At 35.9% G+C, this 24189-nt stretch overlaps 1 protein-coding gene across 1 annotated transcript in view; it reads left to right on the plus strand.

Moving 5' to 3' along the window:
• The window catches only part of LRRC7 (leucine rich repeat containing 7), a 602937-nt gene that overhangs the window by 294259 nt on the left and 284489 nt on the right, over positions 1-24189 (plus strand). The window contains exons 5-6 of the mRNA XM_086390542.1: positions 7189-7267; positions 23717-23806. Of these exons, the coding sequence (XP_086246668.1) occupies positions 7189-7267; positions 23717-23806 (169 nt within the window). The remainder of the gene's footprint in view (positions 1-7188; positions 7268-23716; positions 23807-24189) is intronic.

A 24189-nucleotide genomic window follows, 5' to 3' on the forward strand; every position in this document is an offset into this window, starting at 1 on the left:
CATGTATGGATGTGAGAGTTGGATGGTGAAGAAAGCTGAGCACCAAAGAATAGATGCTTTTGAACTGTGGTGTTGGAGAAGACTCTTGAGAGTCCCTTGGACTGCAAGGAGATCCAACCAGTCAATCCTAAAGGAGATCAGTCCTGGGTGTTCATTGGAAGGACTGACGCTGAAGCTAAAACTCCAGTACTTTGGCCACCTCATGTGAAGACTTGACTCACTGGAAAAGACCCTGATGCTGGGAGGGATTGGGGGCAGGAGAAGAAGGGGACGACAGAGGATGAGATGGCTGGATGGCATCACCGACTCAATGGACATGCGTTTGAGTGAACTCTGGGAGTTGGTGATGCACAGGGAGGCCTGGCATGCTACAATTCATGTGGTTGCAAAGAGTTGGACATGAGTGACTGAACTGAACAGATATATAGTATAATGTCGTCTGCAGACATTGAGAGTTTTACTTCTTCGTTTCCATTCTGGATTCATTTCTTTTTCTTCTCTTAGTAGCATGGTTAGGACTTTCAAAACTGTATTGAATAATTGTGATAAGAGTGGGCACCCTTGTCTTGTTTCTGATCTTAAAGGAAATGCTTTCAGTTTTTCACCATTGTGAATAGTGTTTGCCATGGATTTATCACATATGTTTATTATGTTGAGGTAAATTCCTTTTATGCCCATTTCCTGGGGAGTTTTTATCATAAATGGGTGTTAAATTTTTTTATAATGTTTCTCTGCATCTATTGAGATGATATCCTTTTCATCTTTCAGTTTTTGATATGGTGTATCACATTGATCGATTTGTGTATGTTGAAGAATCTTTGCATCCCTGAGATAAACCCTACTTGATCATAGTGCATGATTCTTTTAATATGTTGTTGGATTCTATTTGCTAGAATTTTGTTGAGAATTTTTGCATTTATGTTTATCAGTGATATTGGCTTGTAATTTTCTTTTTTTGTAATACCTTTGTCTAGTTTTGGTATCAGTGTGATGATGGCCCCATAGAATTTGTAAGTTTTCCTCCCTCTGCAATTTTTTGAAAGAGTTTGTGCAAGATAGTGTTAGCTCTTCTCTAAACATTTGGTAGAAATCACATATGAAGCTGTCTGGCCCTGAGCTTTTATTTGTTGGAATATTTTTGATCACAGTTTTGATTTCAGTGCTTATAATTGGTCTGTACATATTTTCTATTTCTTCCTGGTTTAGGCTGTACTTTTCTAGGAATTTGTCCATTTATTCCAGGTTGTCTATTAAATTAGCATATAGTTGCTCATATTATTAGTAGTCTGTTATAATCCTTGGTATTTCTGTGTTGTCTGTTATAACTTCTTTTTCATTTCTAATTTTATTGATTTGAATCTTCTCCCTCTTTTTTTAATGAATCTAGTTAATGGTTTGTCAATTTTGTTTCTCCTATCAAAGGACCAGCTTTTAGTTTTATTGATCTTTGCTATTGCATCCTTCATTTTCTGTTCATTTATTTCTACTCTGATCTTTACAATTTCTTTCCTTCTACTAACTTGGGCAATTTTTTTCTTCTTCTTTTTCTTGTTCCTTTAAGTGTAAGGTTAGATTATTTTTTTGATGTTTTTCTAATTTCTTGAGGTAGACTTTTATTACTATAAACATCCCTCTTAGTTCTGCTTTTACTGTATCCCATAGGTTTTGAATTGTCTTGTTTTCAGTGTCATTTGTCTCTAGGTTTTTTTTTTTTTCCTCTTCAATTTTTCAGTGACCACTTGGTTATTTAGAAGCATATTGTATAGCCTTCTTGGGCTTGTGTTGTTTATAGTTTTTTCCTTTGTAATTGGTATCTAGTCTTATTATGGTCAGAAAGAATGTTTGATACAATTTCAATTTTTTAAAATTTTACCAAGGCTTAATATGTGACCCAGGATGTGATCTACCCTGGAGAATGTTCTGTGTGCATTTGGGAAAAGGTATATTCTACTGTTTTGGGGTGGAATGTCCTGTAGACATCAGTTAAGGTCCATCTGATTTTATCTGACATTTAAGGCTTATGTTTCCTTACTAATTTTAATTTGTCTGGATGATCTGTCCATTGGTGTGAGTGTGGTGTTAAAAGTCTCCCGTTATTGCTGTGTAACTATCGATTTCCCCTTTTGTATTTGTTAGTATTTGCCTTATGCATTGAGGTCCTCCTATGTTTGGTGCATATATATTTATAATTGTTATATTTTCTTCCTGGATTGATCCTTTGATGATTGCATAGTATTCTTCCTTGTCTCTTATAGCTGTCTTTATTTTAAAGTCTATTTTACCTGATATGAGTATTGCTACTTCCACTTTCTTTTGATTTCTATTTGCATGGAATATCTTTTTCCAGCCCATCACATTGGTCTTTATGTGTCTCTAGGTCTGAAGCAGGTCTCTTGTAGAAAACATATATAGAGGTCTTGTTTTTGTATCCATTCAGCCAATCTGTGTCTTTTGGTTGGATCACTTAATTCTTTTATATTTATGGTAATTATTGCTATGTATGATCCTATTACCACTTACTTTATTGTCTTGGATTTGTTTTTGTAGGCCTTTTCTTTCTGTGTTTCCTGTCTAGAGAAGTTCCTTTAGCTGTAAAGGAAGTTGTAAAATTTAGAAGTTGTAACGTTGGTTTGGTGGTGCTAAATTCTCTTAACTTTTGCTTATCTGTAAATCTTTCAATTTCTCCTTAGAATCTGAATAAGATCCTTACTGGGTACAGTAATCTTGGTTGTTGGTTTTTTTTCTTTTCATTGCTTTAAGTATATCCTGCCACTCCCTTCTTGCCTGTAGAGTTTCTCCTGAAAGATCAATCGTTAACCTTATTGGGATTCCTTTGTATGCTATTTGTTGCTTTTCCCTCACTACTTCTAATACTTTTGTTTGTGTTTCATTTTTGTTAGTTTGATTAATATCTATCTTGGTGTGTTTCGCTCTGCATTTTCTTGTATGGGACCCTGTGGGCTTCTTGGACTTTGGTAACTATTTCCTTTCCCATGTTAGGAAAGTTTTAGATTATAATCTCCTGAAATATTTTCTCATACTGTTTCTTTTTCTCTTCTTCTTCTGGGATTCCCTATAATTTGAATATTGGTGTATTTCATGTTGTCTCAGTGGTCTCTAAGACTGTCCTCATTTCATTCTTTTTTCTTATTCTTCTCTGCTTCAATTATTTCCACCATTCTATCTTTCAACTCACTTATGGGATTCCATTTTAATTCAACAGATTCAACTCTGAATGGTTTTTTAAGTTTAAACTTTAAACAATATAATACAAGTTTTTAACAAATGATGTGGTAACATTTCACCACAGCAGGAGATTCCATTTTCAGCAGAAGATAAAGAGATACAGTCTTTTCTTTAAAATCCTACTATAGTTTGCTTCTGCTCCCATATCTTGGTTTACACACAATTTCAGCCAATATCAGCCAAAGGCGGACACCTGTGGAGATAAGGCATCAGCACACCGGCTTGTAATGAGCCCAGATTGGTGACTGAACAGAAAAAGCTAAAAGGAGAAAAGAAAAAGCCCTGTACCCTTTTTGGTTGCAGCTATCCTGAGTGATTATGAATACTCAGGAGAAATGTTGAGGATAGTTCGAAGGTTGCCTTATTGACTTCAGTGCCATTTTGTTAACATCTAGTTAATAAGGGCAGCTCTAGGTGTTATGACCTTTCCAAAAAAAAAAAAGAATTGCTTTTCTCATCCAACTCATGCATAATGGCACTCCTAAGACTTCTTGAGTTTTCATTAAGAAACCAGACACTTCAGCAGTAATTTTAGGATAGCATAGTTTCTGATGAATTTTCACATAGAAAGAAGAGGCTGAGAAACATCCCCACAAAACTTTCATACCCTGACTTTTCAGTGGTAAATGACCTGTTTGGTTTGGTTATCCTCCTGCTGCTTTGCTCGACCTCAAGATCCTATGAACATCGTGGTCTAGATCACCTTCCTAGAATCTAGGAAGGTGAGGATTTACTTTCCAATTTATCTATCATCAAAAAATTCATCTAAATCCTACCACAAACTGTTCCTTATCCTTCTGTCAGATATGAAGTACTTGGCAGGACTAGTGCTTCATGCTTAATAATATTTTCAAGGTGAAAGTGTTAGTCACTTAGTCACACCCAGCTCTTTGTGACTCAATAGACTCTAGCCCTTCAGGCACCTCTGTCCATGGGATTCTCCAGGGAAGAATACTGGAGTGGATTGCCATTTCCTCCTCCAGGGGATTTTCTCAACCCAGGAATTGAACCCACTTCACCTGCACCTCCTGATTTACAGGCAGATTCTTAATTGCTGAATCACTGGGGAAGCCCAATAGTTTCAAAACTAGAGACCAATCAGTACTGCAGGGATATAGCAACGGCTTCTTATAGCCATTTTCTCTTCTAACTTTTGTAGGGCTTATTAGAGTCATTTTTCAGTAACTATGAGGGATGAGTTCCAGAAGCCCTATGGATACCAAAATCCATAGGTGCTGAAGTCCCGTATATAAAATGATGGGATATTTACATGTAACCTATGCACAGAAGCAGAAGATATTAAGAAGAGGTGGCAAGAATATAAAATGGTGGAATATTTACATATAACCTATGTAACAGAAGCAGAAGATATTAAGAAGAAATGGCAAGTATACACAGAAGAACAATACAAAAAGATCTTCACGACCCAGATAATCATGATGGTGTGATCACCAACCTAGAGACAGACATCCTGGAATGAAAAGTCAAGTGGGTCTTAGGAAGCACCACTATGAACAAAGCTAATGGAGGTAAATGGAATTCCAATTGAGCTATTTCAAATCCCAAAAGATGATGCTGTGAAAGTGATGCACTCAATATGCCAGCAAATATGGAAAACTCAGCTGTGACCACAAGACTTAAAAAGGTCAGTTTTCATTCCAATCCCAGAGAAAGGCAATGCCAAAGAATGCTCAAGCTACTGCACAATTGTACTCATCTCACACGCTAGGAAAGTAATGATCAAAATCCTCCAAGCCAGGCTTCAACAATATGTGAACCATGAACTTGCAGATGTTCAAGCTGGTCTTAGAAAAGGCAGAGGAACCAGAGATCAAATTGCCAACATCTGCTGGATCATTGAAAAAACAAGAGAGTTCCAGAAAAACGTCTACTTCTGCTTTATTGAATCTGCCAAAGCCTTTGACAATGTGAACCACAACAAACTGTGGAAAATTCTTAAAGAGATGGGAATACCAGACCACCTGACCTGCCTCCTGAGAAATCTATATGCAGGTCAAGAAGCAACAGTTAGAACTGGACATGGAACAATGACTGGTTCCAAATAGGGAAAGGAGTACGTCAAGGCTGTATATTGTCACCCTGCTTATTTAATTATATTCTGAGTACATCATGAGAAAGGCTGGGCTGGAAGAAGGACAAGCTGGAATCAAGATTGCCAGGAGAAATATCAATAACCTCAGATATGCAGATGACACCATCCTTATGGCAGAAAGTGAAGAGGAACTAAAGAGCCTCTAGATGAAGGTGCAAGAGGAGAGTGAACAAGTTGGCTTAAAACTCAACATTCAAAAAACTAAGATCATAGCATCTGGTCCCATCACTTCATGGCAAATAGATGGGGATATAATGGCAGGCTTTATTTTTGGGGGCTCCAAAATCACTGCAGATGGTGACTGCAGCCATGAAATTAAAAATGCTTGCTCCTTGGAAGAAAAGTTATGACCAATGTAGACAGCATATTAAAAGCAGAGACATTACTTTGCCAACGAAGGTCCGTCTAGTCAAAGCTATGGTTTTTCCAGTAATTATGTATGGATATGAAAGTTGGACTATAAAGAGAGCTGAGTGCCAAAGAATTGATGCTTTTGAATGGTGGTATTGGAAAAGGCTCTTGAGAGTCCCTTGGACTGCAAGGAGATCCAACCAGTCCATCCTAAAGGAAATCAGTCCTGAATATTCATTGGAAGGACTTATGTTGAAGCTGAAACTCCAATACTTTGCCCACCTGATGTGAAGAACTGGCTGATCTGAAAAGACCCTGATGCTGGGAAAGATTAAAGGCAGGAGGAAAAGGGGACCACAGAGGGTGAGATGGTTGGACGGCATCACCAACTCAACGGACATGACTTTGAGTTAACTTCAGGAGTTGGCGATGGACAGGGAGGCCTGGCGTGCTGCAGTCCATAGGGTCTCAAAGAGTTGGACACGACTGAGCAACTGAACTGAACTGAACCTATACACATACACCTGTGTACTTTAAGTCATCTCTAGATTACTTATAATACTTAATGAGATATATATGCTATGTAAATAGTTGCCAGTGTGTAGCAAATTTGAGTTTTGCTTTCTGGAAATTTCTGAGGTTTTATTAAAAAACATATTTCCTACCTGCCTCTTTGTTAATCTGTCAATGTGGAACTTATGGTTATGGAGGCCAGCTATTTGTTTAACTCATTTTTATATACTGATTGTAACTTCCACTGCATCTTTTATTCCTCTGACTATCACATTTATGGATTAAGTTGTGGCTTACTGATTTTGAGTAAGAAAAAGTGTTTTTCTGTCACAAAGCCAACAGCACAGCTGTGACAGCAGATGAGCAGCTCTCCAAGGGCAATCAGCCATCTGGCCACCTCAGAGACTCCAGAGAGGATTCCAGGAAGGGCTGCTCACCTAGTCACCCTCTCAGGCAGATGCAGAGTGCACTGTGTGTCAGCTAGGGAGAGTTGTATAAAATGTTTTAGGGCATCTGAATTGTTTGGGGATGTCTGTTGATTTATGATTTTTCCTTAGATGTCTTTCCATTGTGCATGTTCAGTCTTCCCAACCTTATAAAATGAAAGGAGCAAGCAAAGACTTTATTTTGTTTTCTTATATCTGCTGGTTTCCCCTTCCTTTTGTTGGTTTCTATGATAACTAAATAAGCCCAACTATTCTTTTCTTTAGATTAGTAAATAGCCAAGATCTATCTTATACTAAATTTTTCTCAGTTTTTGTCTAATTTCCAATTATTACTTCATAAAATATAACTCAGTATTCACATTTTATTTTTAAAACATATACGTGTACTATACGACACTAATGTATTATTAAGTTTTTATTCTTACTTAATGATTATCCATATGGTGTTTACACTATGTATTATTCTGAATGTTAAACTATAGTTTAGTATATTTTCATGTACTCTTTTTCTAATTTTAGGTGTACAAGAATTTCCAGAAAACATAAAGTGCTGTAAGTGTTTAACAATTATTGAAGCCAGTGTCAATCCCATTTCTAAGTGAGTATGAGTCATCACATTTTATTTATCTTTGTGTTTCCAGGGATAAAAGAATAAAGATAAAAGAAGCTCACATAGTAAATGAATTTTAAGTGCTGTCTTTAAAATTCAATTTAATAGAATATTGGTAAAGAATAATCAAATCAGAATAGTTCAACAAAAGATGATTAAAGCATTGCTGAGTAATAGTGAAGGCCTAATTGGCACAGATGGCATTACTTTACAGCAAACTATATCATTTTTTGTGGCTATCAGGTGACATTCCATGGAAAAGCACCAAAACTAAGAAAACAGTAATTAGTTGTGGTCGTGCTGAAAAATTAGCATCATGGTTCTGATGAAAGTTCAAGAAAGCACAAGAGTGTAAGGTGCATGAAATTAGTTGATAATGTGGTTCAAGCTGGAAAATGAATTAAGTATGATCTGAAAAAAGGACTATTTACGTACCAGTGATTACATGAAGAGGGAAAAAGTTAATTCTATGAGGATAGCCAAATGGAAGACATGGATGGTAAAGATGCTGTGACCAGAAGTAGGGTATTTATGTGTTACGATCTGTTAGTAGAGCAATGCCATGGGAAAGTAAAATTCAGCATGTGACCATGTTTCAAATTACAATTATGTCATAGTGATAGAGTGTACTGTGGAATCAAATAAGTCAAGAAACTACGACATGAATGGCTTCGGTGAGTCATGAACCTGAATGTTAAAGTTATTTAACCAAAAAATCTAGAAAGTCTATTGAAAGGTGTAGTAATATTTGAAAGTGGTTGAATTTATTCAGTGGTGTTGGGATGTAGGTAATGAGTTGCAAAGTAAGACTGGTATTTTAATTATACAAAAACTGACAGAAGGATTTGAGAAAATTCCTTCAGTCCTTTGTCCACATAGAGAAGGGAGACAGGGAGAAACTAAAGTTCAATTAATCAATCTAGTGTTTCCAGAAGCCAAAAGAAGGCATTTAACGGGAAATTTTTCTCCAGTAGGGTTGAGGATAGATAGTGGAGGGGATGGTTTCTCTATAGATCATAAAAGGAGGATGTAAGTGAGACAAGAAGTGAAATAGAATGTAAAAGGATAAGTTTAGATGAGGCTTTTTACAGTAAATGGTTAGTGAAATAATTTGAGGCCTTTAGTAGAAAGTGTGGAGCATTAAGGAACAAACTATGATTGAAAGATACAAATTTTCTACCTCAAATGTAAAATATGGTGCAGAAAAAAAATGTGAAAAGTATTCTTCAAAAAACTTAGACCAAAATGCAACTTTCTCATAAAAGAAATAAATATTGCTGACTTATCACAAAAAGACTCTAAATATGTCATTGACTTAAGTCATAATCCAGGGCAGATGATTAATTGTTTTGATTTCTAGTTCTTTAATTCTAATAGCTCATTGTATTTAGGAATCATCATCAGGTCTTTGGGGGTGGAAGTCAGATAATAAATTACAAAAGCTTAAAATCTATAGTTTTATTGACTATGTCTCTGAATTACTCTCATACATTTAACTTTTCAAAAGATAAATGAATATAACCAATTTCATCAAAAAATGTCTAACACTAAAAGCAAGTTTGATAATTCATTTAAAAAATCACTCAAAAGAAAAGTCAATTTAGGGGAAAAAAGTTACTCAAAAGAAAAATCAAATTCCCGTGGTTTTGCCTTTCCCAAAATATCATATAAATAATGCCATACTTTGTGTGTTTTTACTTACACAGTGATTTTAAGATTTATTCCTGCCATTTCAAGAATTCTACTACATTCCCATTTATTTCTAGGTAGAATTCCTTTGTATGAATATAGCACAAGCTGTTTACATATTCCTCAGTTGATAGATATTTAAGTTGTTTCTAGTTTGGAGCTCTTATGAATAAAGTAGCTATAAACATTTCGGTACAGGTGTTTGTGTAAGCATCTGTTTTCACTTCTACTAAGCGAACACCTAGGAGTAGTTTTCTGCATAGTGAGGTACGTGTATGTATCACCTTATAAGAAATTTCCAAACTGTTTTCAAAATAGCTATTTCATTGTGCATTCCCATCAGCAATCTATTAGATTTTCCATTATTCCTTATTATTGTCAGGATCTGATACTATCAGTTGTTTAATTTTTTTTCTATTTTAGCCATTCTAGTAGATACAGTATCTCTTTGTTATAACTCACTGTAGTTTTAATTTACAGTTTTAAAATCAAATTAAATTCTTTCCTTGTATTTCTTTAAAATATTATTGCTTCTTTGATAAAAGTTCAGGGTTTTTTTCATATTTATTGAGTTCTCTTTAATATTGTATTATAGAAATTCTTTATGAATTCTGGCTAAAAATCGGATACCTTTAGTCAGAATTTAATTTGATTTTAAAACTGCAAATATTTGCTCTTATGACTTAGCTTTGCACTTCCTGAACAGTAACTTTCAAAGATCAAAAGATTTTCATTTTGATGAGGCCCTATTTATAATTTTTTATTATTTATTCTTCTTGTTGCTATCTAAGAGATCTTTACTATTGATAAATCATAGTTATAAAGATTTTCCCCTAAGCTTTCCTTTGGAACTTTTGTAGTTTTGATTTTACAGTTAGGTCTATGATCCATTTAAAGTTGCTTTTTGTTTATATGTATGGTGTGTGTGTGTTGTGCTTCTCTTTTTTCTTTATTTATTGCATTTTATTTGTTCCAGTACCATTTGTTGAAAATTTTATCCTTTTTTGTAGATAAAATTATCTGAGTATCTGTTTTGTAAGTCAGTGGATCTTATGTGTTTGGATCCATTTCTGGATTCTATATTTTTGTGTTAATCTATATGCCTCTCCTAATACCAGTTTTACACTATCTCAATTACTGTAGCTTTGTAATAATTTACACAGTCAGGGAATGTGAGTCCTTCAACCTTTTTCTTCTTTATCAAATTATTTGGGCTCTTCTATTTCCTTTCCTTTTCCATATATTTTTTAATAAGCTTGCCAGTTTCTACAAAAATATGAAAATCTTATGGAATTTTGATAATAGTTGTATTGAATCTGTAGATAAATTTGAGCAGAATTGACATGTCAAAAATATTGAGTATTCCTTTCCCTAAACATAGTGCATATCTATTTTACTCCAAGTATTTCAGGTTTGGGGGTAATTATAAATGATTTATTTATTACAAAAACACAATTGCTTATTGTATGTTGACCTTAAATCCTGCAGCTTTAAATAGATTCATTTAATGTTACTAATAAATATTTTGTAAATTTGAAGAAGAAAGCATACAATTTTCTAGTAAATCATCATGTCAACTGGGAATAAAGAAAGTTTTATTTCATTCTTCCCAATCTATAATTCATTAATTTATTTCTTTAGCCTTATTGTCCTGGATAGGACCTCCTATATAATGTTGAATAGAAGAGGTGAAAACAGACACCATTGCCTTGTTCTCAATCTTAAGGAGAAAGCATTCAGACTTTCACCATTATGTTTGTATGTATCAATCCTGAATGTTATTTTTTTAATACATTCCCTTTATCAGGCTGAGGAAATTTTAAATAACCTATTTCTCACTTCCTTTTAAGCTCTTACCAACAGGGTTATCAAAGCTTAGATTCCTACTTTCAAACTTTTGAAGAAAATCTAAGCTTTCTCTATAACACTCTTCAATATTTGTGCAGTCTCTGACCACTTCCTGACTCCAAAGTCACTCCACATTTTTTAGGAATTTATTACAGCAGAATCCCAATTTCAGATACCAGAATCAGTGTCAGTTTTATAATTCTGTACAAGAAATCACCACACACTTAGTGTTTAAAACAATATACATTTGTTATCTTTTAGTTTATGTGAGTCAGGAATCTAGGCATGCTATAGCTGGGTTCACTTTTTGAGATTTTCACCAGGCTACTATCAAAGCAACAGTCAACCTATAATCTCATCTGGAGGCGTAACTGGAAAAAAAATCCATTTTCAACCTCATTCAGCTTATTGGCAGAATTCATTTCCTTGCTGTCATAAACCTGTGAGCCCCAGCATTTTTCTGGCTGACAGCTAGAAGCCACTCTTGAATCCTAAATGCTAGTGCAATCCCCAGTCAGGTGACCCTCTCCATACATAGTTCACAACACAGCATCTTGTTTCTTGAGGGCAAACAGATGAGTAGAGTGAGCATCCTACTAAGAGAGAGGTGTATAACATACTATAGTTTAGAGAATGACATCCTATTTGCCACAGTCCATTAATCAGAAGCAAAGCACAAGTCCTACCAGTACTCAAGAGGAGAAGATTTTGCAAAGGCATAAACTTCTAAGGCTCCAAAATCACTGCAGATATTGACTGCAGCCATGAAATTAAAGACGCTTGCTCCTTGGAAGAGAAACTATGACAAACATAGACAGCATATTAAAAAGCAGAAACATTACTGTGCCAACAAAAGTCCATATAGTCAAAGCTATAGTTTTTCCAGTAGTCATGTATGGATGTAAAAATTGGAACATAAAGAAGGCTGAGTGCTAAAGAACTGATACATTTGAACTGTGATGTTGGAGAAGACTCTTGACAGTCCCTTGGACTATAAGGATAAAACCAGTCAATCCTAAAAGGAATCAATCCTGAATATTCATTTAAGGGACTGATGCTGAGGCTGAAACTCCAATACTTTGGTAACCTGATGCAAAGAGCTGACTCACTGGAAAAGCCCCTTATGCTGGGAAAGATTGAAGGAGAAGGGTATGACAGAAGACGAGATTGTTGAATGGCATCACCAATTCAATGGACATTAGTTTGAGCAAGCTCTAGGAGATAGTGAAGGACAGGGAAGTCTGGCATGCTCCAGTTAATGGGGTCACAAAGAGTGGGACACAAATGAGAGACTGAACAACAATGAAACTTATAGGGGCTTCCAGGTGGCACTAGTGGTAAAGAATCTGCCTGCCAATGCAAGAGACACAGGAAATGTGGGTTTGATCCCACATTTGGGTGAGGATCCCACTTTTGGGTGATTACTCACCCAGAGCCAAATATCCTGTAATGTGAAGTCAAGTTGGCCTTGGGAAGCATCACTCTGAGCAAAGCTAGTGGAGGTGATGGAATTCTAGCTGAGCTATTTAAAATCCTAAAAGATGATGCTGTGAAAGTGCTGCACTCAATATGCCAGCAAATATGGAAAACTCAGCAGTGGCCACAGGGCTGGAAGAGCTCACTTTTCATTCCAATTCCAAAGAAAGGCAATGCCAAAGAATGTTCAAACTACCGCACAATTGCACTCATCTCACACACTAGCAAAGTAATGATCAAAATTCTCCAAGCCAGGCTTCAACAGAAGGTGAACTGTGAACTTGCAGATGTTCAAGCTGGATTTAGAAAATGCAGAGGAACCAGAGATCAAATTGCCAACATCCGTTGGATCATCAAAAAAGCAAGAGACTTCCAGAAAAACATCTACTTCTGCTTTGTTGACTCTGCCAAAGCCTTTGATTGTGTGGACCACAACAAACTGGAAAATTCTGAAAGAGATGGGAATACCAGACCATCTGACCTGCCTCTTAAGAAATCTATATGCAGGTCAAGAAGCAACAGCTAGAACTGGACATGGAACAACACACTGGTTCCAAATTGGGAAAGGAGTATGTCAAGGCTATATATTGTCACCCTGCTTATTTAACTTATATGCAGAGTACATCATGAAAAATGCTGGTCTGGATGAAGCACAAACTGGAATCAAGATTGCCTGGAGAGATATCAACAACCTCAGATATGCAAATGACACCACCCTTATGGCAGAAAGAGAAGAAGAATGAAAGAGCCTCTTGATGAAAGTGAAAGAGAACAGTGAAAAAGTTGACTTAAAACTCAATATTCAGAAAACTCAGATCGTGGCATCCAGTCCCATCACTGCATGGCAAATAGATGGGAAACAATAGGAACAGTGAGAGATTTTATTTTGGGAGGACTCCAAAATCATTGCAGTTGGTGATTGCAGCCATGGAATTAAAAGACGCTTACTCCTTGGAAGGAAAGTTATGACCAACCTATATAGCATATTAAAAAGCAGAGACATTAATTTGCCAACAAAAGTCCATCTAGTCAAAGCTATGGTTTTTCCAGTAGTCATGTATGGATGTTAATTTGGACTATAAAGAAAGCTGAGCACCAAAGAATTGATGCTTTTGAACCGTGGTGTTGGAGAAGACTCTTGAGAGTCCCCTGGACTGCAAAGAGATCAAAGCAGTCAATTGTAAAGGAAATCAATCCTGAATATTCATTGGAAAGATTGATGCTGAAGCTGAAACTCCAATACTTCACCCACTTGATGGGATGAACTGGCTCATTGGAAAAGACCCTGATGCTGGGAAAGATTCAAGGCAGGAAGAGAAGGGGACAACAGAGCATGAGATATTGGATGGCATCACTGACTCGATGGACATGAGTTTGAGTAAGCTCCAGGAGTTGGTGATGGACAGGGGATTCCGGCGTGCTGCAGACCATGAGGTTGCAAAGATAGGGACACAACTTAGCGACTCAACTGAACTGAACTGGGTCTGGAAGGTCTCCAGGAGTAAGAAATGGCACCACACTCAAGTATTCTTGCCAGAAAAATTCCATGGGCAGGGAAACCTAGTGGGCTACTGTCCATAGGGCTGCAGAGAGTCCCACACAACTAGCAACTAAGCAGCAGCAGCAGCAAATTTCTAGAAGAGATCTTGGGGACACCTTAGAATATAGCCAATCTTTGATATCTGTTTTGCTCAGAATTTTTGTTGTCAAGAGATGTTGAGTTTTGTCAAAGTTTTTGTTTTATTTTTTTAAAATAATATCTATTGCCACAATGATATACATAAACTTACCTGGTCATAAAATATTATGCATCTTATACATGAATGCCTCTGATTTGATAGTATCTTCTAAGGATTTTCCCATCTATATTCGTGAGGCATATTAGCCTGAAATCTTTTTCATATAAGTTCTCTGTCTGCTTTTGGTATCAAGGGAAAACTGGCCTCATTAAAATAGTTGGGAAATGTCATCTTCTATTTCCTGTAAGAAATTATATAGTATTGGAATTATTTATTCCCTAAGTATTGATAGAATGTGCAAGTGGAACATTCAAGCCTGAGCTTTTCTTTATGGGAAAGTTTTAATTACAAATTTAATTTCCATAATACCTATCAGATCAGATCAGTCACTCAGTCGTGTCCAACTCATTGCAACCCCATGAATCACAGCATGCCAGGCCTCCCTGTCCATCACCAACTCCCGGAGTTCACTCAGACTCACGTCCATCGAGTCAGTGATGCCATCCAGCCATCTCATCCTCTGTCGTCCCCTTCTCCTCCTGCCCCCAATCCCTCCCAGCATCAGAGTCTTTTCCAATGAGTCAACTCTTCACATGAGGTGGCCAAAGTACTGGAGTTTCAGCTTTAGCGTCATTCCTTCCAAAGAAATCTCAGGGCTGATCTCCTTCAGAATGGACTAGTTGGATCTCCTTGCAGTCCAAGGGACTCTGAAGAGTCTTCTCATACACCACAGTTCAAAAGAGTCAGTTCTTCAGCACTCAGCCTTCTTCACAGTCCAGCTCTCATATCCATGCATGACCACAGGAAAAACCATAGCCTTGACTAGGTGAACCTTTGTTGGCAAAGTAATGTCTCTGCTTTTGAATATGCTATCTAGGTTGGTCATAACTTTCCTTCCAAGGAATAAGCATCTTTTAATTTCATGGCTGCAGTCACCATCTGCAGTGATTTTGGAGCCCAGAAAAATAAAGTCTGACACTGTTTCCACTGTTTCCCCATCTATTTCCCATGAAGTGATGGGACCAGATGCCATGATCTTCGTTTTCTGAATGTTGAGCTTTAAGCCAACTTTTTCACTCTCCACTTTCACTTTCCTCAAGAGGCTCTTTAGTTCTTTTTCACTTTCTGCCATAAGGGTGGTGTCATCTGCATATCTGAGGTTATTGATATTTCTCCCAGCAATCTTGATTCCAGCTTGTGTTTCTTCCAGCCCAGCATTTCTCATGATGTACTCTGCATAGAAGTTAAATAAACGGGGTGACAATATACAGCCTTGACGAACTCCTTTTCCTATTTGGAACCAGTCTGTTGTTCCATGTCCAGTTCTAACTGCTGCTTCCTGACCTGCATACAAATTTCTCAAGAGGCAGGTCAGATGGTCTGGTATTCCCATCTCTTGAAGAATTTCCCACAGTTTATTGTGATCCACACAGTCAAAGGCTTTGGCATAGTCAATAAAGCAAAAATAGATGTTTTTCTGGAACTCTCTTGCTTTTTCCATGATCCACCGGATGTTGGCAATTTGATCTCTAGTTCCTCTGCCTTTTCTAAAACCAGCTTGAACATCAGGAAGTTCACGGTTCACATATTGCTGAAGCCTGGCTTGGAGAATTTTGAGCATTACTTTACTAGCATGTGAGATGAGTGCAACTGTGCGGTAGTTTGAGGATTCTTTGGCATTGCCTTTCTTTGGGATTGGAATGAAAACTGACCTTTTCCAGTCCTGTGGCCACTGCTGAGTTTTCCATATTTGCTGGCATATTGAGTGCAGCACTTTCACAGCATCATCTTTCAGGATTTGGAATAGCTCAACTGGAATTCCATCACTACCACCAGCTTTGTTCGTAGTGATGCTTTCTAAGGCCCACTTGACTTCACATTCCAGGATGTCTGGCTCTAGGTCAGTGATCACACCATCGTGATTATCTGGGTCGTGAAGCTCTTTTTTGTACAGTTCTTCTGTGTATTCTTGCCACCTCTTCTAAATATCTTCTGCTTCAGTTAGGTCCATACCATTTCTGTCCTTTATCGAACCCATCTTTGCATGAAATGTTCCTTTGGTATCTCTGATTTTCTTGAAGAGATCTCTAGTCTTTCCCATTCTGTTGTTTTCCTCTATTTCTTTGCATTGATCGCTGAAGAAGGCTTTCTTATCTCCCCTTGCTATTCTTTGGAACTCTGCATTCAGATGTTTATATCTTTCCTTTTCTCCTTTGCTTTTCGCTTTTCTTCTTTTCACAGCTATTTGTAAGGCCTCCCCAGACAGCCATTTTGCTTTTTTGCATTTCTTTTCCATGGGGATGGTCTCGATCCCTGTCTCCTGTACAATGTCATGAACCTCATTCCATAGTTCATGAGGCACTCTATCTATCAGATCTAGGCCCTTAAATCTATTTCTCACTTCCACTGTACAATCATAAGGGATTTGATTTAGGTCATACCTGAATGGTGTAGTGGTTTTCCCTACTTTCTCCAGTTTAAGTCTGAATTTGGCAATAAGGAGTTCATGGTCTGAGCCACAGTCAGCTCCTGGTCTTGTTTTTGCTGACTGTATAGAGCTTCTCCATCTTTGGCTGCAAAGAATATAATCAATCTGATTTCGGTGTTGACCACCTGGTGATATCCATGTATAGAGTCTTCTCTTGTGTTGTTGGAAGAGGGTGTTTGCTATGACCAGTGCATTTTCTTGGCAAAACTCTATTAGTCTTTGCCCTGCTTCATTCCGTATTCCAAGGCCAAATTTGCCTGTGACTCCAGGTGTTTCTTGACTTTCTACTTTTACATTCCAGTCCTCTATAATGAAAAGGACATCTTTTTTGGGTGTTAGTTCTAAAGGGTCTTGTAGGTCTTCATAGAACCATTCAACTTCAGCTTCTTCAGAGTTACTGGTTAGGGCATAGACTTGGATTACTGTGATATTGAATGGTTCGCCTTGGAAATGAAAAGAGATCATTCTGTCGTTTTTGAGATTGCATCCAAGTGCTGCATTTTGGACTCTTTTGTTGACCATGATGGCTACTCCATTTCTTCTGAGGGATTCCTGCCCGCAGTAGTAGGTATAATGGTCATCTGAGTCAAATTCACCCATTCCAGTCCATTTCAGTTCGCTGATTCCTAGAATGTCGACATTCACTCTTGCCATCTCTTGTTTGACCACTTCCAATTTGCCTTGATTCATGGACCTGATATTCCAGGTTCCTATGCAATATTGCTCTTTACAGCATCGGACCTTGCTTCTATCACCAGTCACATCCACAGCTGGGTATTGTTTTTGCTTTGGCTCCATCCCTTCGTTCTTTCTGGAGTTATTTCTCCACTGATCTCCATAGCATATTGGGCACCTACTGACCTGGGGAGTTTCTCTTTCAGTATCCTATCATTTTGCCTTTTCATACTGTTCGTGGGGTTCTCAAGGCAAGAATACTGAAGTGGTTTGCCATTCCCTTCTCCAGTGGACCACATTCTGTCAGATCTCTCCACCATGACCCGCCCATCTTGGGTTGCCCCACGGGCATGGCTTAGTTTCATTGACTTAGACAAGGCTGTGGTCCTAGAGTGATTAGATTGACTAGTTTTCTGTGAGTATGGATTCAGTGTGTTTGCCCTCTGATGCCCTCTTGCAACACCTACCATCTTACTTGGGTTTCTCTTACCTTGGTCGTGGGGTATCTCTTCACGGCTGCTCCAGCAAAGCACAGCCATTGCTCCTTACCTACTATAATACCTATAGTGTTATTCAAATTACCAACTTTTCTTTGAATCATTTCTGGTAGTTTGTGTTTTTAGGAATATGTATATTTCATATGTTTTCAAACTTATTGGCATCTTATTTTCCATATTATTTTATTAGCCCTTTAATTCTACAAGTTCTCTAGTGATGCTCTCTGTTTTGTGTCTTTTTTCTTTTTTATTTGATCAGTTATACTAGAGATTTATTAATTTTCTCTATTAAAAATAGATTTGGGTTTCATTTTTCTTTCCTGCTTTCTGTTAGTTTTTTAGATACAAGAAATCTACATAGTAGTTAAGTCATGAAAACCCTAGAATATGAAAGTTACAGTTTTAAGTGTTGTATTACTAGGTTTAGTTTTAGATATGAACTCTATAGTATAATCTGAATGCCTTAACCAAGTCAGTGATGAAAATTATTACAGTAAAATTGAGAATAACAACTTCTCAAAAAGTTAAAGACCATCATTTATTGAGAACCTAGCATATCTCAGGCTTTTAGATACATTATTTCATTTTTGTCTTCACAGAAAATATGAAGTAGAAAAATATTATCTACATTCCTTTTTACATATGGAAATACACAAAGATTGTATAAATTCCTGGATTCCTTTTATTATATTTCACAAATCCTGGGGGAACAGTTTGATTTTGTTTTAAATTAAAAGATACATTTTGAAAAAATTGAACGTTCTTAATTCTCAACAATAAGAAAATTGCTAATAAATTATGGTATATCTACATGGATGTGAAGATTGTATACAGGGTGATTATATGTCTCTGCTCAGGTCTTCCCAGTTTATATGTCATGATGTGGCATGATTAATAATAGTTCCCTCTAAACTCTCAAAAATGTCCTAGTTTGACTGATAGATTATAGTCACTCTGATTTACAGCAAAATTGAAAGATAATTACAAAGAGAGAAATCATTATACAAGTTTGCAGTGATGTTAAAATAATTAATTGGAAATTAGATAAAAAATAAATGCATTAAATGAATATGATAGTTTAAATGTTCTCTGATAATGTTATACTAATTTTATAACGTTAAGGTTATAAATTAAAATGTTTAGATGCAAAATACCTTTCCAATTAGAGCAGAAGATTTTACATTGGCTTCTTAATCACAACTTATAGCTCCTAAAATTTTAATTTGGTTTAACGTTCTAATGGAGGTCAAATGCCTGTAATATGTTTTCATTAAACTTCTAAAGTAAACACATTTAGAAAAGAAAAATGTTGAAACAAGGATGTCTGCAGCCAATCTTAATTTGTCTATTCCAACAATAAATTTAGCACTAATAAAAGCATTTAAATTAGTATTCTAGTTAATATTCAAAAATTAGAATAAAAACAATAAAAACGTAATACGATCACTCCTATTTAGTGAGTCTTTAATATGGAGCAGATAATCATTTAACTCTTTGGAGCAACTCTGAAAGATGATATTAGTTTGATCATTTTACAAAAAAAAAAGGAAACTGAGTCTTACAAACATCACATAATTTGTAGAAGTCACAGAGATGAATAATTGAAAGAACTGTGGTTCAGACTTAGATCTTCTAACATCAATGTCCACGTGCTCAAGCAATAAATACTTTGGGTGTCTGATTCTCGTATCATTTATTTATTATAATTTGAATATGCTACTTTTAATTTAAGCCATTAATAAAATGAAAACGTTTCCTTAGAGAAATTATTTATCTGTATATATATTTTTTAAATGCTTTGAATTTTAAAATAAATCTGTCAACTCTGGAAAGCCACCAGTTACTCTGCTGCTGCTGCTAAGTCGCTTCAGTCATGTCCGACTCTGTGCGACCCCATAGATGGCAGCCCACCAGGCTCTGTCATCCCTGGGATTCTCCAGGCAAGAACACTGGAGTGGGTTGCCATTGCCTTCTCCATTGTGTGAAAGTGAAAAGTGAAAGTGAAGTCGCTCAGTCGTGTCCGACTTGTAGGGACCCCATAGACTGCAGCCTACCAGGCTCCTCCATCCATGGGATTTTCTAGGCAAGAGTACTAGGAACATGAAATTATTTCATTAGAGTTCACTTACTTAGTGTAAACTGTTGGATTTCATTGAATATCTTGGAGGAGGATAAAGACAGCCCGTGGTTTTCATCTTGTTTAACCTAACTTGCTAAAGAAGATCTTCTTCCTCACAGGTTCTTGTGTGTTCCTCCAAAAATGGTGATATTGACAAGTGAAACCATTAAAACTACAAAACCATACCATAAAGTTAATAATAAATAAAGTTGAATTTTTTTAGCAGGTCTACTGACTATATATTTTTCAAATAATATGTTTTCAAAGTACAATATTAGGTCATTGAGGAGATTAAAAAAATTCCTTCTCCTCAAAGAATGTGTAATTTAGCAAAGGAATAAAAAATTCTTAACACTTGTATAAACATAATTGTCATAGCATTTTGCTAAATCTATGAATGTAATGCTGTGGAGAAGGTGAGGAAAAGGCATTAATTTTGAATCTCAGTGCAAAGTGACCATTCAACAAATTCTTGTTTAAGTAAATTGAAATTTAAAAATGTGCATGCTATTAAACAAGACATACTGTATAAATATACCCCTTAATTCTGCATTTTTAAAAAAGAAAGATTTGATATAAAATATCAGCACATCTGTTTATAAGCAGACTGAAAAAACTATCTTACATTCCATTCTGGTTTTTTCATATAACTTAGTTTTGGCAATCCAGTCTTGCACTTGGAATCTGCCCAATGTAGTCAGTTCTTAAATCCTTAGAGAAGTGTTCTATGTAACAGCCAGATTTTCCTGTATCATAAACTTTCTCAGAGAGGTACCATAAAGAAATATATTTTCCATCTAAAGAAGTAGTATGAAGTAATATCATTTAACACATACATGGGTAGAATAATAGACTAATTTAAGCTGGATGGTTCAAGCTGTCCTTATAACTAAAAAACTAGTATTTTAAAAGTATTTTTATTTATGATGTTAATATAAATTTTTAGATCAAAGATTTTAGCATTCTTCTCATTTTACACATATTAATCTTCTTTTTTGAGAAATCATAAATGATTTCTTTTCTTGAATGAATATAAGAACCAAAAGAACATCAAAGTAAAATAGTAGTTAAATTGAATTGTAATCTGTTGAACCTCTGTGCCATATTCATGAAAACTATTAAACTACCAGGATATGAGCTCTAAAGTAGTTAAGGAAGAAAAACAGAGAGAAAAATAAAGATCTCCAGTAGATTCTTTTTTACTTGTATAAGATAAAGTGTATACCTATGAGTCAAGCATTAAATATCCTCTAAAACCTGTCCCCTACTGATACTCTCAAATATTAACTACCCATACTCTTATTCATAAAATATTCTCTCTAGAACCCATGTTCTCTTTGTAACCCATCTCAGGTGAATTTTTACCTCTTCATTGTAGCTCTCACTTTCCCCAACCTCCTTTTCCCCTCTTCTCTGCTTTTATTAATCCTACCTCCCTTTGGAAGCAAATTTATGGAAGCATCCTCTAAGAAGTCGTATACAAACAATCCAGCTCCAAAATACAAAGTGAAGCAAGATGTTTGTAGCAAAAACAATCCATATAAGATCAGTGTCTTAAGAGTGTATAAACAATTTCTACTGAATCAATATAAAAATATTAATTGTGTTTAGTTTGGCTTCCTCAGAAGAAAAGTTTAGAAAAGAATTTAAGCAATATATTTAGAAAATGATGTCAGTTCAGTTCAGTTCAGTCGCTCAGTCGTGTCCGACTTTTTGTGACCCCATAAATCGCAGCACACCAGGCCTCCCTGTCCATCACCAACTCCCGGAGTTCACTCAGACTCACGTCCATCGAGTCAGTGATGCCATCCAGCCATCTCATCCTCTGTTGTCCCCTTCTCCTCCTGCCCCCAATCCCTCCCAGCATCAGAGTCTTTTCCAATGAGTCAACTCTTCACATGAGGTGGCCAAAATACTGGAGTTTCAGCTTTAGCATCATTCCTTCCAAAGAAATCCCAGGGCTCATCTCCTTCAGAATGGACTGGTTGGAATCTCCTCTCAAGAGTCCTGAAAATGATATCAGGAAATATCAATTAAGGATATGTTATCAAGCTATTTACTAGTATGGACACTGGACCTTAAGCCTTCCGGGGAACTCTGGGAAAGAGTTTAAACACACATCACAGATTTGGGTGAGAGAGCTGAGGTATTTATACTCCTGCTAGTCATTAGCTGAGAGCTTTTCATAAGGATATTAATCTCTTCTAATCAGCAATATAACTTAAGTAATCTCTTGTACACCAGGATATATGTTCAAAAATAAATAGAATATATAATAGAAATACAAACAAAAACCAGAAACAACTGTAATGTTCAATTAGATTAAGAATGATTAATAAATTGTGATATATTCATACAATGGAATACCATGGTATGGTGATCAGTCATCTACATCAAAATGAATGAATTTCACTTAACTAATGATTTATTTAATGATTTGAATTATTATAAGTCCCATAAAAATATCCATAGTATTATTTGATTTAGATAATATTAAAAAAACCAAACCACATGACTTTTTTCAGGGATTTAAATAGGTGTAAAACTCCTTAAAAAACAGAAAAGTAACCATCATTTAGGAATTTGTGGAGCAAATACAAAGATGTAGTCAGGGAGGGACAGCCAGAGGGTTTTAAAGATACTGGTTCTATTTGTTAAATTATATTGTGAGTACGCATATACTCTTTTATATACATAAAACATTTCATAACAAAAGATTAGTCAGAGGAAGAGAAACCATGGAATGAAACTCAGATCTAGTGCTGCAGGAGTAGGAAGAAGAGTAGGGGAAGTGGTAGACTAGAAGCCCAGAAGGAGGACAATCAGTGATGACAACTGTTGCTGGGCAGTGTGGGTTATGAAATAAAATGAAGTTAATGAAATTGGGATTTAGAGGTCATCAGAGGCTTTGGCGAGTGCAGTTTCAGTAATAGAGTTGGAATAGATGCCAGAAAACAATGGCTTGAGAGTAGTAAAAAGTAGGCAGTAGAGGCAGCTTTTTAAATAATTTTGTCAGTAAAAACAAGGAAGGTCATAGGTTATAATTTGAGGAGAAGGCATATTTGGACACTGTTTAAAAATATTCTGTGAAAGAGCATAGTCTTGTCTAAAGTGTAGAAAAAGGCATTAAAATGTTTAATAGAAATTAAATTAATAAAAAGTCAATGTCCTTTTAAGAAAAATCCTTGAGTTAAATCATTTTGGTAAAAATGATTTAAGCATTTCAAATAATTACTTTATCTCACTGATAAGATTTTTCCCAAAGGATATTTTCTCAACTTTTAAATGATTCTTAAAGTCTTTAGAATGCTGTTTATTATTTTAATGTTCTTGTTCATTTTTAGCATGTATGAATCAGGTCAGTTTGAATTATAGTGCACGTATCTGTTGGGCCTGCATTAAGGAAATTATCAATTAAGGGACAAAACACTCTTTCCCTTCTTACATTGGGCACCTTTAGCCATCAGTGTTACAAACTGCACACAACTTCTAATGATGAAGTGAAAGAGTAGATAACCTTGCCTGACTATGCATGTGAATTTTCTATTGAGAAGACTCATAAATTTGGAATTATAAAAGATAGCATACATCTTGAAATTTCCATAAAAATATCTCACTGGTGTGTATAAGGCCAGGGTAACAGTAAGAAATGATGCTGCTGACTTTGGCGGTGACATAAATCTCAGCATAGGAGAGCACTGTGGAGGGGTGAATGCCATTTATTTTAATAACAGGCAAAATTTTCAAGCTGTAACAACATGCTCAATAAATTCTTCCATTACTGTGATACCAAAGGAGAGTTGAAAAATGTATTACACTTCTATTTTTTCTCCTTAGAGATATATATTTTTGTTCTGTTTCTATGGCAACATCTACGCAATGACTAAACCTTTAACTCCTTTCTAGACTCCCTGATGGCTTCACGCAGCTTCTAAATCTGACCCAGCTCTACCTGAATGATGCCTTTCTTGAATTTCTTCCAGCCAATTTTGGAAGGTAAGAATAAGAACTTTAAATGATACAATTTTAGTTCACTTTAGGTAAGTACTTAACCACCATCAGTAGGTGAGGCTTCAAAAGTGACCCCTGTAATTAAAGATACCCTCACTTTTATCCAATAAGTGAGACCATGCCAATTAATGAAACATTTTGAAAAAAATAAAGTAAAATTAGGTCTTTACATGTCATTAATAATCAGACTTCAGATGAGTTAAAGTCAAATATTAAAAAAAATATCAGAAACATATGTGTATTTTTGACACTTGGGTTAGATAATATTTTTATAGCATTAAAAAAAGGAAGATACAATAAATGGATATATTTGAATACATCCATGCCTTTAAAATAAAATAATATTAGAAAATATTTTAAATATTAAG

The sequence above is a fragment of the Bos grunniens genome, chromosome 3 (assembly GCF_055505025.1).
Source record: "Bos grunniens cultivar Pamir isolate PY7600 chromosome 3, Bosgru_T2T1.0, whole genome shotgun sequence".
NCBI classification, from domain to species: domain Eukaryota; kingdom Metazoa; phylum Chordata; class Mammalia; order Artiodactyla; family Bovidae; genus Bos; species Bos grunniens.